General features: G+C 39.9%; 1 protein-coding gene across 1 annotated transcript in view; it reads right to left on the bottom strand.

The window, feature by feature from the left end:
• LOC127424823 (protein CBFA2T1-like) overlaps positions 1 to 16573 on the bottom strand; it is a 99021-nt gene extending 82448 nt beyond the window's left edge. Inside the window, exon 1 of the mRNA XM_051670276.1 lies at positions 16149 to 16573. Within this exon, the coding sequence (XP_051526236.1) occupies positions 16149 to 16176 (28 nt within the window). The 5' untranslated portion in view covers positions 16177 to 16573. The remainder of the gene's footprint in view (positions 1 to 16148) is intronic.
• Positions 16574 to 17423: the final 850 nt, after the last annotated feature.

The following is a 17423-nucleotide window of genomic DNA, read 5'->3' as shown; positions in this document are numbered from 1 at the left end:
GGCATTGGCCGATACATTTTCCCGTTTGGCAGATTTTTTTCTTGAGGGTGCTGAAAATCGCCTGCTTGCATGTGAAGCAACTGAGAAATGTAAACGACCAGTCACAGTTCATTTTGTTGTTATGTGCCTGTAACAGTTAAAGGATGGGCAAGGAGGAGGTGGGAACTGGCTGAACATTCAACGTAAAGTTCAATGGTAAACTCAGCATAAAACAAACATAAACAAACACACGCACATGCAGCGCGGCCGCGTGCGTCTCTCTCTCTCCCGAACTAGTGTCTCCGGCTGCCGTTTATCTCACTCTCCCACTGATCAGCTGATTCAGCACCGGCCGTGCTCCATCACGGCCCGGCCACGCCCTCCTCATCACACTCCTCCCCCGCCCGATTCAGGCCGGGTTGCCACTGGTCTGACTAACTCCCCCCCATCTCTGGAAGGGAGACGCTGCCCTTCCGGCCACTCTGTCAGCCGGTGGTCCACCCCGCCTCCTGCGAAACTGGGGGAGAGACGAGGGGAGGCGTGGGGAGATGGAAAGGGTGAGCGGAGACACACAGAGAGCGAGAGAAAGAGATAGAGAGAGAGGAGAGAGAGAGAAAAACTTGCTCGCCGGCTCCCAGACGTGCTGTCACCCATTCCTCAACCGCTCCTCCGCCATTTGGCGGATGCCAGTTCGCTCCTCCCGTGGCGGACGGCAGCAAGTCCTCCAGCCCCTGGTGGATGGAACCGCTCTTCCCCTCTCGGCAGACAGCCGCGGTTCCTCCAGCTCTCAGCAGCCGGCAGCGACCCCTCCGTCCCCAGGCAGACGGCCATGGCTGCTCCCCTGGCGGGTGGCAGCGGCGAGGACTCCGCGACAGCGCATCACTCCTCCCTCCTGGGTTTCGGCACCACTGTAACAGTTAAAGGATGGGCAAGGAGGAGGTGGGAACTGGCTGAACAGTCAACGTTAAGTTTAATGGTAAACTCAACATAAAACAAACATAAAGAAACACACACACATGCAGCGCGGCCACGTGCGTCTCTCACTCTCCCGAACCAGTGTCTCCGGCTGCCCTTTACCTCGCTCTCCCGCTGATCAGCTGATTCAGTGCCGGCCATGCTACATCATGGCCCGGCCACACCCTCCTCCTCGTCACAGTGCCTTTGTGTTACTTCAATAATAGATCAGTGTGCAACACAGTGTCATTTAAAAGATCTGCATATCAGAGCCGGAGAAGACGTGTTTGAGCTCATAATGTTAAAGTGCTCGCCTGTTTCATTCTCCCTCTCTCTCCTCAGCAGTTCCCCGTAACTTTAACTGTCTTGTCAAGTGAGAAAAAGGCAAATATCAATAAAACTAATATCATATATACCGTCTGCAAATATGCGCTTATCTCATTTAAACAGATGTAATAAACCAACCTCACACAACTTCAGCAGATCTAGCATCCTGTGGAGCGCTCATAAATCTTCCTCTGAAGTATGTATTCTAACAGTCTATCTTCAACAGTTCCCTGTATATTTTCTAATGATAAAAAGCAAATATCAATAAAACTTGCATTATATACTGTTTGCAAATATGCAGATATCTCATTTAAACAGATGTAATTCACGAACCTTACGGAAATCCAGCTTTTTATTCCCATCAAGCACTCATCTAATATCTTCCTCTGAAGCACATATTCCAACAGCCAGAATCAAAAACTTCAGGATCAGGATAAAAGTTCCTCTCATTCACAAATCATGATGGTCACTCCGTGACAATCCAAGTAGGTGATCCAGACTGTTTACACTGTCAGGAGATTGAGGCTCGCGTTAGATCCACACGAGCGCATGAGTGCAACTTCAAGGCTGCATCCGAAACCAGGAAAATGCTGCCACCAGAGGCTGTATACAGAGGTACAATGAAAATAAGGTGCTTTTCAAACTGTTCGGAGACCAGTTTCCTTAAGAGTTCCATTCATTCAAAACAGATGTCAGTTAAGCCATTAACTGATTAGGCAGCAAGGTAGCAAGTCAGCTGCCTACGTTTTCGGATGCAGCCCAAGGTAAAAGTGTGTCACGTGTGCTATAAGTAAATGTCTTATTCACTATGCACTGTATGTACAATTGGTTTAATTCTATATTTTTTTAGTAAATGCGATTGCTAACGTAGGCATCCCATCCATGGTTGCTGGACTACTGTGTGTACTGTTATTTCCTTCTTCCTAATATATTAACAATTTCTTCATGAGCAAATAAATTACTAAAATTTGATGACTAAACAGAAATCTGAAGAAACTGCTATCTACCATTTAAAATACAATATTATTTTTTAGTTTTGTGTGAAATTTAGTAAATATAGTGCTAAATAAGTGTTTATTATTATTTTTTTAGCAATTTTATGTTTGTTATTCACTATATTAAATTGTGTGATATATCGGTATTGTATTGGCCTATCGGCCACCCTGCTCTCTGGATATCGGCATCGGCCATTAAAAAACCCATATCGGTCGACCACTATTCAGCATTGGACAAAAAATTGTTTAAAAAAGCAACTTAGTAATCAGTGCATCATCATTGTGTTTTTCGGTGTGTTTGTGTTCATATATTTGTATATTTTTAGTTTTGTATTCAAATGTTTCCTTTAGTCTTTCCAGTGGTAATGATGGTAACATGGGGAGATCCTGTCAAGTAATTCAGTGCAAATTAAACGAAAGTTCAGGAGAACCTGGCTCATCTAATCTGCCAATCAACCTGCAGGCTGCTGAGTATATAAACCACCGCTTACCTCACTCTAGCGACAGTCTTTCCGGCTTTTGGCCCGGCCCACCCACGACCATCCATGCAATGTCCTATTACTCCGCTTTAAGCACTCGTCCTCCTTATCAGATAAGCTGTTTTATCACTATCGTTATGTTATTCAATGGAAGCTGCCGCAACTGCTCACTATTTGCATACATCGTGATAATGGCGGCTGCCACTTTAACTGTAGTGTTCTCACCAAAGCAGATCCTACTGCGTTGAGGCTGCCTCCGCAAGACCGGCCAATGCTTCGCCGTATACCAGTGCTACCGCTTCATATGGCCGTGCACAGGTTCTTTCATCTTAACTGTCTACATTTTATTCCCAAGTGCTTGATTGTTTTAATCCCGTTCTAGCGCACAGGTGGTTCCTCTTAGCTTAATTGCAGCACTTCAGCAGTCTCCTCTCTCACACTCTCGTAACTCCTGAGAAAACTCCTCATGCACTGGAGCTTGAGAAGCCCAGTGTTAAAGCTGGAGGAGCTGAAAGAGCAGTGCCAGCTGAAGCCTGGGCTCTGTGAAGTATCTCCTCCTCATAAAACTATTGCAATGCAGATGCATCACCCAAGTAAGATGTATATTGTACAGTAGGTGGCGGTCATACTCCTAAGGAGTGAATGGCCACAAGCGAATCCTTCAATAATGATCGCAAGTCCATTTCTCCTGCATTTCCGTATGCAGTGCAGAGCTAAAGCTCTTTTATTTCTCAGATTATTTTATGCTGTTGTTCACATTGTTTCTAAAGCTTTATTTCCCAGCAAGACCATTTCTCCTTCATTTCCATATGCAGTGCAGAGCTGCAGCTCTTTTATTTCTCAGATTATTTTATGCTGTTGTTCACATTGCTTCTAAAGCTGTACAGTATTTCCCGGGAAGACCATTTCTCCTGCATTTCCATATGCAGTGCAGAGCTGCAGCTCTCTTTATTCCTAGATAATTTTATGCTGTTGGTCACATTATTGTTTCTAAATGTCACTAATATTTATTTTATCTTCTCTCTAGACTTATGTCCCTGAAACGTCGACTGCTTTCCCCTCAAATAAGCATTAGCAGTCTACATGTTTTCCCTCTACTGGCGCAAGAGCAGCCCACTCTCCAGTGGCCATGGATCTAACTTTTCACAGATTATTTCTTATTTCACAGGGTTGTGAAATGTCTTCCTAGTATAAGTTTCACCTAAATATGACTATTTTGTCTTTTCTACCGCAACACCTGAAATTGCGCCATCCACAGGGGTTTCACTAATATTACTTCCAGCAGGTCTCCCGTTCGAATCGCAGTGTGGGCCCTCCCGTTCGATCGTAATGCAGGCTCTCCCGTTCGAATCGCAGGGTGGGCTCTCCCATTCTAATGCAGTGTGAGATTTCATGTCATTCACTCCGTGGGCTCTCCCATCCAAAATGCAGTATGAGCTCTCCCATTCGAGTGCAGTGGTGGTACAGTAATATTAAGAGCCTTTTAGCATTTCCCGTTAGCCTTCGCATTAGCATTTCTTTCACTCTTGGTTAAAATGAGCCCAACACATAATAAATAGAGCTTGATTTAACCTCCAAAATAATCTATTGCTTTTCTTACAGGTGTGTATAAATGTAAAAAAGCCATGTGTGCCCCACTTGATACTGCCACAGCAATGCCCCACTTGGTACTGCCGCAGCAGTTCTCCACTTGATACTGTGCTGCAGCATCCGCCCACGCTCGATACTGCCACAGCAGTATCCCTTTCGCGTTTTGATACTGCAGCTGTAGTGCCCCACATGACAAATGTAATAAAGTTACATAATCTTAACTAACCTTTTGCTTTCCTTACAGGAGTGTATAAATGTAAAAAAAGTTATTTTTATTTTACCTTTATTTTACCAGGAAGTCCCATTGAGATCAAAAATCTATTTTACAAGAGAGACCTGGCCAAGGTAGCAGCCATACAATCTCACAACATATTAAAATGTAACCTATAAACATCAACATGAACAGCTATTTAAACACAGTGGTCTCTCACGAAAAACAGTCACATGCCTCCTTCACCATATTCTTTATGATGCCCTTAAATTCATCAATGGATATAAAAAAAGTTTCATTTGAGATCTTTCTGTAGATTATTCCATGTCCAAGGAGCATAGTAGGAAAATTATTTTCTCCAGATCTGTCACAACCCATGGTACATTAAAAAGCAACCACTTGGAAGAGTGCAGTTGGAAATAACCAATGCTGAGGCAGAGAAGGGTACAGAGGTAGGCTGGAAGTTTACGTAGTATAGCTTTATAGATCAAAATATACCAATACTGTGGTCTGCGATTGGTCAATGATGCCCAACCCACTAAATCATAAAGAGTACAATGGTGAGTAAGAGACTTTGCATTTGTAATGAAACGTAGAGATGCATGGTAATAAATTTACGTATTCCTAACTAACCATTTGCTTCCCCTACAGGGGTTTATAAATGTAATAAAGTCATCTGTGCCCTACTTGATACCGCCGCAACAGTGCCCCACCTGATACTGCCACAGCAGTGCCCCGCCCATGCCAAATGTAATAAAGTTATGTATTACTAACTAAACATTTGCTTCCCCTACAGGCATTTACAAACCTAATTGTCATGTTTTTCCTAACTAACCTTTTGCTTCCCTTGCACGTGTTTATAAATGTAATGGTTATGTTTTCTTAACTAACATTTTGCTTCCCTTACAGGTGTGTACACAGAGTTATTTCTATTTTCTCCACAGGTGCTTTCAATTTCTAAGTTCCATGCTTTTATAAAAGTGCATCTACAGCAATGGAAACACGGCAGCGGTCCCACACTATGCCCCCAAACTCAATCCACTGCCGCAGCAGTACTTTAAACTCTGCTTCCGCAGGAGCACCCCTTTTTTAATATTCCATCTCATCTACTCCACTGCCACAGCAGTGCCTTAAACTCTGCCCCCCGCAGGAGGCCCACTTTACTCTACTGCCGCAGCAGTTTTACCATGCTTCTGCTGAAGCCCTTTGTCTTCTCTTCAAAGCAGCTGTAACGAGCATTACAGCTGTGGTCACCATCTCCTCCTGTTCATTTCAAGCACCATATTTCCCTGTCTCTGGGTAGACCATTGAGTGAGGCTACCTCCACAAGCCAGCTGATCTGACAGTATACCTATGGTGCAACTCCCTATGGTCGTACACAGTTCCTTTAATCTAAACCTTACACCCGGATCGGGCCCTTACATGAGGCTGCCTCCGCAAGCCAGCTGCTTCAATGCAGTTTACCAAGATCTAGCACTTCAGTTAGCCTTTAATTTGGTGTTTCTTTCACCCATTTTGGGGGGGGTTAAACATTGCGCTTAATAAACGGTTCTACTACAGCATTATTTGTCATGGTCGCATACATGTCAAAGGATACAATAATCTATAAAGTATTCATGATTTATCCATGTGCTCGATGTTCTTTATTCTAAGCATCTTTTGGGGGGGTAAATTTAGAGCTCGAGTCGAGCCTCTTCCTCGAGCCCCTCCTTTGCGGAGAGCAAGCCACATACGCTCACCCTTTATCGTTCAAAGATTATATGGGCAGATGAACTCATGAAATGGTGTTACTAAACGAAAGTTTGGAAGGAGCTCATCTTGGCTCATCTGCCAATCAACCTGCAGGCTCCTGAGTATATAAACCGCTGCTTACCTCACTCTAGTGACCGTGTTTCCGGCATCCCTCCACCGCCCCATCTCCTTCCTCAATCTTCTAAGAGTTACTGCCCATAGTTTCCTCTATATATAAAGTAGTACCATGGGGGGGGGTAAATGTAGAGCTCGAGTTGAGCCTCTTCCTCGAGCCCCTCCTTTGCGGACAGCAAGCCACGTATGCTTACCCTTTATCACTCAAAGATTATATGGGCATGCGAACTCGTGAATTCTCAATTCGTTTTGCAGCTACAAACACTTTTAATGCGCCAGGGGTGCCCCCTCCATTCATTGGTAACAAAAGCTTAGATGCAGCGGACGTTTAACAAAATGACTCTTTTATGCAAAGCCGCATAGAAAACGAGAGGTTCATCCACCCCAACCCACGCTATTCTTTACCTGCTCCCCCACATCCTGTCTTCCTCCTCTCAAACACTTTAGCCCTGTCTTATGAATGACCTCTTCTAGACATAACTGACACTGAGCGTTTATCTTTAAGGCACCTGCTGATCATTCAGCTACAACACAATCATCTAGTGTGCTACACCACTAATGTCCCACCACAGTGTCTGTGACACTAACTGCCAACATAGGAAGCCCAAACTATAGCCTCAATACAATTTAAACTAATCCAGAGACAAGAATAAAACACACACACACACACACAAATGCTTTTTGAAATAGTCTATATACTCAGTTTATGAAGAAGCTATTGAATACCAGGTGTTATTTTCTCTAGCGCTGTAAGAATCTATAGACTCTATAATGAATGGATGCCATATGGCATTGTGTGCTTTGGATAGTCACTGTTTTACAAAATTATACACTACCTTATTTTTCATTTATTCAGACGGTGTGTGAGACGAGTACAATTTCATTAATCCATCTTGTTCTCACCATCTTTATGCTTGCTTGCTCACTCCTCTTCTCAGGAGCTCTAATTGACTGAGCGTGTCAATATGTGTAGTGTATACACAGGGGTCTTCTGTCTCTGACTATTGATCCATAGCTCTTGAAGGAGTTAATTACACTCCTCTTTACTGGGCCATGAGACTGCACTCCAGTGGGTGCCCTTTTCATAAATACATATCAGAATCCATAAATCAAAACTAATGGGCGTGTGCGGCCCATGAATCAAACATTAGTGACTGAACAGATACGGCTGACAGATTCACATTCTGATCCCATAAATTATGGGGAAAAAATGTAACCATCCTAAGTGCATCTGTGTGCCATGTAAAATGTGAAAGCAGTTATAGCTGTAAATACAGCTAGGCATTATGACAACATAGGTACAGTGCAATGGTAGAGATTTTGCTATACTGTTTATACTGTGGTTAAAACTTTCAATGGACAGGACAGCTCTTCGTTATTTTCATGCATTTTCACTTTTGCAAAGTTGCAATGTTGGAGCATAATTATAGAATTCAACATTTGTGTGGGCACAAGTGTTTGTATCTCATATCTAGCTATTTTACATAGGCTCCAAACTTGGCTCATCCAATCAGAATAGAAAGTCGGAACTTTTCATTTATATTGTTTTATTTAGGTGTTTTTGCACTGATGCCAGACTCATCATCATTTAATTGTTATGAATCATATCTTTTAGTTTGCGTCCATCAAGTAACAAATAAAAAGTGAATTTAACAGTGTTTCCTGCATCGCTTGCCAGCGCCGCTACTGAATCCACAGCAAAATAAATGATTTTGTAAATACATTTTATTCGTAACCTTGCAGTCTATATTTAATGCAATGGGATAAAAAAGGTGTGTACTGCAAAATATTGGCAAGAATTCTTTCTATTTAGGGCTCTCGGGCTGCACTCAAAAACAGTGCAATCATTCTAGTCAGATCCATGAGCAAATAATTCTTTTAAAACCGGTTCTTTTAATGAATAGTTTAAAAGACTCATGAACTCACACGTTACCAACTTACCAGTTTGAATCATCTTCGCTGAATAACTCACTGAATTAGTCAGAGCAGTTACTGAAACAACATTTGGCTCACTAACTGAAGTTATCATTACTTTCAGAAATGAGCCAAGAGCTGTTTTGTATACTTAAGATTTGTGTTAGTTAAATCAGTAACATTACTGACATGTTCATATGACAACTTGTAGTTTAAAAAACAGTAATTAATTTTTTTTTGTAATAAATAATATTTTAATTTAAATATATTCAGTTATATAGTTTTTTATTATAAAATATAATGTACAGTATATATATATATATATATATACACACACACACACACACACAGGCAGCAAAAAGTTTGGAATAATGTACAGACTTTGCTGTTTCAGAAGGAAATTGGTACTTTATTTCACCAAAGTTGCATTCAACTGATCACAAAGTTTAGTCAGGACATTACTGATGTAAAAAAAAAACACTATTTGTAACCATCACTATTTGAAAAAAAGTAATTTTTGATGAAATCTAGACAGGCCCCATTTCCAGCAGCCATCACTCCAACACCTTATCCTTGAGTAATCATGCTAAATTGCTAATTTGGTACTAGAAAATCACTTGCCATTATATCAAACACAGTTGAAAGCTATTTGGTTCGTTTAAAGCTTAACATTGTCTTTGTGTTTGTTTTTGAGTTGCCACAGTATGCAATAGACTGGCATGTCTTAAGGTCAATATTAGGTCAATAATGGCAAAAAAGAAACAGCTTTCTCTAGAAACTCATCAGTCAATCATTGTTTTGAGGAATGAAGGCTATACAATGCTTGAAACTGCAAAAGAAGATTTCATACAAAGGTGTCTTTGTATGACACCTACATCTACAGTCTTCAAAGACAAAGGACAACTGAACTGGCTCTAAAAAGGACAGAAAGAGATGTGAAAGGCTGATATATAGGAATGTATACACACACACACACACACACACACACACAGAGGCGGCTAAAAGTTTGGAATAATGTACAGATTTTGCTCTTATGGAAAGAAATTGGTACTTTTATTCACTAAATTGGCATTCAACTGATCACAATGTATAGTCAGGACATTAATAACATGAAAAAATTTCAGAACTTCTTAAACTACTTCAAAGATTTCTCATCAAAAGAACTCATCAAAAAATCCTCCATGTGCAGCAATGACAGCTTTGCAGATCCTTGGCATTATAGCTGTCAGTTTCTCCAGATACTCAGGTGACATTTCACCCCACGCTTCCTGTAGCATTTACCATAGATGTGGCTGTCTTGTCGGGCACTTCTCATGCACCTTACAGTCTAGCTGATCCCACAAAAGCTCAATGGGGTTAAGATCCATAACAATCTTTTCCAATTATCTGTTGTCCAGTGTCTGTGTTTCCTTGCCCACTCTAAACTTTTCTTTTTGTTTTTCTGTTTCAAAAGTGTCTTTTTCTTTGCAAACCCCTGAGTCTTCTCTTTACTGTTGTGCATGAAACTGGTGTTGAGCAGGTAGAATTCAGTGAAGCTGTCAGCTGAGGACATGTGAGGGATCTATTTCTCAAACTAGAGACTCTGGTGTACTTATCCTCGTTTAGTTGTACATCTGGCCTTCCACATCTCTTTCTATCCTTGTTAGAGCCAGTTGTCCTTTGTCTTTGAAGACTGTATTGTACCTATGTATGAAATCTTCGTTTTTTTGGCAATTTCAAGCATTGCATAGCCTTCATTCCTCAAAACAATGATTGACTGAAGAGTTTCTAGAGAAAGCTGTTTCTTTTTTTGCCATTTTTGACCTAATATTGACCTTAAGACATGGCAGTCTATTGCATACTGTGACAACACAAAAACAAACTCAAAGACAATGTTAAGCTTCATTTAACAAACCGAATAGCTTTCAACTGTGTTTGATATAATGGCAAGTGATTTTCTAGTACCAAATTAGCATGATTATTAAAGGATACGGTGTTGGAGTGATGGCTGCTGGAAATAGGACCTGTCTAGATTTGATCAAAAATGACTTTTTTCAAATAGTGATGGTGCTGTTTTTTACATCAGTAATGTCCTGACTATACTTTGGGATCAGTTGAATGCCACTTTGGTGAAATAAAGTACCAATTTCCCTCTGAAACAGCAAAATCTGTACATTATTCCAAACTTTTGGCTGCCAGTGTGTGTATATATATATATATATATAAGGCTGTAGGAAACACTGGAATATAATCAAATCATATGAATCATTTGTACCTGTCAGTTATTACGTTTTTAATCCACTATCCAATAATAGGCATTGCCACATGAATATTTTATATATAAACACTTTTTTTTATTCCAAGCAAAAATAATCAGTACATACGGAATTACTGTTATATAAAATTACTTTTACTTTGATATAGGATTTTGTCAAACCACCCATCCCTAACTGCAAGCGATTGCAAATTAAATGAAAGGGAGATAAACGTCATTCAAAATGAATTTACTTTTGTCTCTTTTGCAGTTCATCACTGACTGTTGCACAAGCACAATAACACTTGTTTTATGGAGGAGTTTTATAGACTTCTTGCAAGGGCCGAGTCCATTCCTCAGCAATTGTTACCTCATAAAGAGAAGTAAATCCTAATGAAGCCATTACACAGTCCATATTCCCCATCAATCATGCCTTTACACTGATATGTCAATACACAGTGTTGGTCATATGCCATTCTCACCTTCTCCTTGGCAAAAGCAATGCCTGAATCCACAGACAAAACCCAATTACAGATAACAATGTGCTAATCTCTGTTCCCAGGGTGCAGAGAGTCGGCCTGGAGAGAGATAGTGCTGCCGCGAGGCTGAAATTCAGACCAGATACAGCCTATGACAGACCTTTTTTTTTTCTTCTTCTTCTTCTTTTTCTTCTTCACTTCTTCCTGCTAAAGTCTTGCTCCCTTCCTCTTTCCACACACACACACACACACACACACACACACACACGTGCACACACATCTTCACACCTTCACCACCCTAAATCTTTTACCCTAATACTGCTAATCTTTAAATGTAAATTCTGTGATGGGAAAATAGAGGTGGCGCAAGATAACAGGTTACATCTTCACTCCTGCGCCGCTATCATCTTATGCATCACTGAAAAGCACCTATTCAATAAGATTATCTTCTGGCAGAGTGCACGGCGACACACCGCGAAATACACTTTGTATTCATTAAACACACATCCTTGGCTTATCTGAAATATAAAGGGGCTTGTCAGGATGGCATATTGTGTGTGTGACTAAGGGGAAGGCAACATGCATTAGGGCGATTACAATATCAGCCTGGTCCAGATGTAGGCAGGAAAATAAACAGAGGGAGAAAGAGAGAGAGAGAGAGCAGAGCGAGAAAGAGACACAAGACTGAGAGGTAGTTTAGTGTGTGCGTGACTCTGTGTGTGTGGCTGATGGATATGTGTCAAAAGGAGTGTGTGTTGGAGTAAGACGGGGAGAGAAAAATAAGATAATTGGCAACTGAATCTTAAATTAACAGAGAAAGAAAGCGAAAGTGAAAGAGAAAGACAGATAGAGAGAGAGGTAGACAGATAGTGCGCAAGGCTGCATGGCGGACTGGACGCCTGTCAGCTGGAGCTGTGCTTTGTTTAGGTAACCCTGGACCACATTGACTGCTCACGGTCAGATAGATCCCTTTAACCACCAGCAAGTTCTGATCCATACTAACTAAATTTATAGAAATACTTGTGAAACTGAAGATGTCTCATACTGAATATTTGGTTTCATATTCATATTTCAGTGATTTGAATAAGGGTATTTGCATGGCAGGCACCAAGTAATTTCCCTAGCAGCAGAATATTCAACAAATATTCTTGCTAATTATCTCATTTTTAATTCTAAATCTTTTATAATCTTTAAAGTAATGTAATAAACTTCATGGTTTACAGTAGTATAAAAATATGTCTTGGGTAAAGACAATGTAAATTCTTACACATCCCCCCTTCACATTATATTGCCTCTTGTATTCAGCCCCACTACACAATAAAACCACTCATCCTCTCCTCTCACATTATACTTTCATGATTTATGAAATCCAATAACCACAAGCTAAATTCCTCTCATTGAAAAATTTGTAGCTATTATGCCCCCTATCGATCTCAAGTACGGATTCTCAGAGATGGCGGTCGTCTCAATCATTCATGGCCTGCCCTCCGCAGAGTCTCACGTCTAGTCAAATCAAATCTATAGCCCTCGCAAATAAGGGGCTTTCTACCCCCTGACAACTAACGTTGCTTATTTACGGCCCAAGATCGAGTGTGTCAGCAAGTCCAACAGTAGCCCTTAATGAATATAAAGAGCCTTATACATGATATAGCTGTTAAGATAGATGCAAGTAAAATAACACGAATGTATTTTGGGAATGTGCCCCTTAAGAGTTGAAACATTAAGAGTGCATATAATACACTTGGCTGATGTCATTATTACTCGATTTTCTTCCCTTTTGTTCCCTTTCTTGAACCTTTTTGCGCACACAAGCAAATGGTTGCTCACTGCAGAATTTACAATATGTGTTCCTGTATCCTTGTGCACAAAGGGTGTGTTTTTGATTTAAACACGCATAAAGAGAAATGTTGGGTATTTGTGCAAGTGTCTGGTGAGAATATCTGTCAGTTTATTTATGGGGTTAATGACATCACTAATGAAATGAGTTACACACTGTCACGATTAAACACTTGGCTTTCAGCCAGAGCGTCTGCTGTTCATCATTTAAAATACACAATAAGCACTTCACTACAAATGTTTTTACGGTGCTCTGCATATCAGGTAAATGTGAAACACATTTACCATTAAAAGAACATTTGTCTTTCATGAATGTGACACAAACAGATTAATATTTTCCCTTGCATGGTTGTTAGAATGTCATGGTTAATTTCTAGTGATGCATGACCTAAAATGAGCATTGAAATGTATAGATAATTCTTAAAACTGACAGTATATTGTTATTAAAATGAAAGCAGAAAGCAATATAAGTAAATTTCCTACATGGGAAATTAATAATGGGAAAATGTAGAACACCTTCTCTGATATACTCGAAAAATAATGATTGTATATTTCCATATCTCTCTCTCTCTCTGGTGGGGGCAGCCGAGTCATCTCTTCATTATGCTGTGGCAGTGTCTGGTTTCATGCGTTTGACCCGCGTGAGGCCAGTGGGAGTGGAGGATAGGGGAACAGGTGTGAGGCAGGCAGGCTGGTGGCTGTGCAGATGGCCTCAGCCAGAGAATGCTGCTGCCTGCTAATGTTGGTTTCACACATACACACACAAACAAAGTGCTTATCGCTCACCGAACCCTCACCTCCAGTCATCATGCACCATGTTTGCCTTTAATCAAGGTACACTCACTGCCTGCACTGTCCCTTGGTCTCCAGTTCGAATCTCATGTTGACAGGAGCAGTGAGCAAATACTTTAATGAGGTGATGACCAGATCACACTGGAGCAAGGCCGGCCCGTGGGTTTGTGAGGCCCTAGGCGAAATCATGAAAATGGGCCCCCCGGTGTGAAAACTGTCATAACTTTAAAACATCCATAGAACCACTGCAAACGGGATGAGCAGATATATATATATATATATATATATATATATATATATATATATATATATATATATATATATATATATATATATATATTTTTTTTTTTTTTTTTTCAGATAGAAAGCACTAAAAAAAGAAGAACTATTCTGTATAGCTCGGTAGATGACAAATAACATGTCCAATAGCTTTTCTTTTCCAAAATGAAGATGTTAGGTTAACATGCATTCGTAAGGAAATATGTGTATTTTAGGTGCTGTGAGAAGTCACCATTTTATCACCTTATTTTGATCGCCTTTCAACTTTTTTCTAGAAGTACAAATAAACTAATGTCTCAATTAATATGAGGTCATGGAAACTGCAAGTAAGATAATTACTGGGTAACATTTTACAACAAGGTTTCCATTAGGTATCATTAACAATGTATAATAACATTTTCCAGCATTTATTAATCTTGGCTAATGTCAATTGATAATGCTTTGCGTTATGAATAAATTATACAGATTAGTGTTTACAGCTTAGCTTTATTTCTTGTCAATTTTAGATATAATGCTGTTATTTTTTTTATTGCAACTTTCAGTTATTTGTCTTTTGGTGATTATTCAGAGCTCATTTTACACGTAATATGATGTTTTTAGTTTTCAGCATCATTGTGATTTGTATTTTAAATGATCAGGTCCACGCGTATTGCACGCTCTCCTGCATGTGTGTGGGACAGAGACAATTGGACTGTGGAAAATTTCAAATTAAAAGTCATCGATGTTTCTTGAACTTATGACTTGTTCATAAACTTTGCACAACGTTCTCAAGCCGTGAGAACGAGCATCTTTCGACAGAGAACAGCAATTCTCCAAAATCCTAAGTTTTTTATTTTTTTATTTTTTTATTATTATTATTATTATTATTATTTTATGCCTGAAAATCACACATTGACAGCCACTGAAAGCAAAGACCCATAAAGAAATAAAAATCGACCCTTTACTTTCGGCCTTAACCCTCTGAAAATTCTCACTTAAACTTTAAAGACCCAACTCTTCTGTCACGAGGTAATTTAAGCATCGAGAATAAACATCAAGATGTCTTTGATAAGATGCATTTCACAATTGTGCCAGGTGCAACTTGTCACAATTGTCCAAAGCATCTTCTCATTTCATGTTGATGTAACTACTGTCAATGCAGCTTCTCAATCCATCGTGATGTCACAAGCACAACTGTTAAACGCATCTTCTTAATCCGATGTGACATAAGAATTATAAAATCTTCTCCATCCACAGTGGAGTCACAATTGCATTGCCTCACACCTTGTTTACCTTATCTCGAAAGTGTAAATTTGTTCCATTAAAACAAAAATTAATAAAAATGAACTTGTTAGAAAGCTCACAAACTGGCCAACAACAATTCCCATGCCCATTAGAGCCGTTTCTGTCCGTTATTGTGTATTTATAGACTGAGGTGACATTATACAGCAGCTGACATGCAGACAATGTTAATATTTGACTTTTAAAACGAGTCGGTTGACTTTTATGACGAATACCAATTACAGTACAAATAATGTCCATTAAGGAAAAATATTGTTCACTATAAATAAATCAAAAGATGAATTATATAGAGACTGAGAGGCTGAATTGTTGTATTGGATTGTCAAGACTATTGATTTATGATAGTGAATTTACTTGACACAGTAGATGCAGAATAATCCGGACTAATTTATATGTGGACTACAATCCATATAAGAAATTAATGTGCACTTATTTTTCTTTAGTTAGAGGAAAATAATACATAAAAAAAATAAAAATAAAAGGTTTTGAAATTATATAATCATAGTACATTAATGCGCAGTCAAATATTCCTTGGTGTCAAAGTTATTTTTGCATTGTTTACAAATTAGGGAGATAAATATCGTGAAAGCATGGACTAAATTTTGTTAAGCGGTACAGCAGTAAACCATTTCAGCAATAAGTGAGCAATTTACTGACTATGATTAAATGTAAAACCAGCATATAGTAAAATCTTGGGAAATATATTTTTTAAACAACCTATTGTTGGTGATATTTGCTTTATATTGTGAATAAAGAATTTAATTCTGCAATAGGCAATAAGTTATAGTAGACGTAGGCTATGCGTGTTTGTCATTTGCCTAAATGTGTAATAAAACATCCTTATATTACTGAACATGTTTAAAATGTACGGACAACTAAGTATGCATCTAATGTAAGGAGAAAACAAGTAAAGATAGTAACTGAGCGACTTACACTGAAAAGAGGTAGAAATTCCCACCATGCGTAACGGCGTTGTGTGAGAAAAAATAATTTCCTGTCCTCGACTCCGGTCGAATCGATATATTAGTGCTGTTTCTCAGTCCTATACGTGTACTTCCAAGAAGAAGAATTAAAATGTGTCCATCAATCTCCAGTGCACAGCTCTAAAAAGGCTCCAGTCTGCTGAAGGGCAGACAGCTTTAGGCTCGGATGAAGCTCAACCTGACAAGAGGATGCTGTGCGCGTCTCGCGCTCAACTCATTTAGCGCGGTGTTTCCTTTAAATGTCAAAGTAAATGAATACGAAAGACACTGAAATGCTCGATCCAGGTGTGTTGCGACAGTTAGAAACGTTTAGTGAAACTAGAATTAGTAATAAAACTGTTTCCTTCCAAGAGCCTCTAACGTCCGTCTGCTACTCGAAGCTGTGGTACTTTGCCTCTAGTCGGCGAGCTTCGGCGGGAAACCCAGGTGCAGAGTGGGCGGGTCTTTCTCTAGCGGTGGGCGGAGACTAAGATAAGAGGCATCTGGACAGGTTTGTGGAATAAACTCTAAATGAGAAAAATGAGATTGTGTGAGAAGACGGGGACGGTTTGTCGTGGCGCTTTAGTGCTTTGCTTTGCGCTCTCTCTCTCTCTCTCTCTCTCTCTCTCTCAGCCTGCAGCAACTCAAGGCAAACACTTCCACGACCATCTGGACTTCATCTCGGCCAGCGGAGCCATGAAAAGCAGAAGCATCGTTTACAGCCCCATGATAACAGCCTCTATCACACAGACGCCGTTCATGAAGTTAATGCGTCGCAGACTCCCTCTCTCAAATCTCACTTTTAACCCCAACTCGACCCATAAATTGTATGCTTAAAGTGAGATAATATATAGGGGTTTGCATCAAGATTATGAAATCATTCTGGCAACCAACATTAACTTGGCCACATTCCAAATATGATGTCAAATACTGTACTTGGTTTAACAATATTTTCCTTTTGTTTCGGGGGTTCAAATGAGGATTTGTGTAATTGCGACGATTGAGCGTATTTCTGCGTATTTATTTTCTCATTTGAGTGCTAGCCAATTATGGTTTCTCCGAAACCATGAAGAAAACCTATCTCAGACTCTCTCTCTCCATAGTTCTTGATGTGCAGGTCAGACTCTTTGTTCCTCTCAGACAAAGACTCCTCTCAAACTCTGTGAGACTCCTCTCAATTTGGGAGCCTGCAAGCTGCTGGCTGAATGGAACACGCTCGCGTCAGATCAGCACAAACAGGCACATC

Source organism: Myxocyprinus asiaticus, chromosome 34 (assembly GCF_019703515.2).
Source record: "Myxocyprinus asiaticus isolate MX2 ecotype Aquarium Trade chromosome 34, UBuf_Myxa_2, whole genome shotgun sequence".
Taxonomy (NCBI): Eukaryota; Metazoa; Chordata; class Actinopteri; order Cypriniformes; family Catostomidae; genus Myxocyprinus; species Myxocyprinus asiaticus.
Note: the sequence above shows the minus strand (reverse complement) of the source record. Positions and strands in the feature narration are given on the sequence as shown.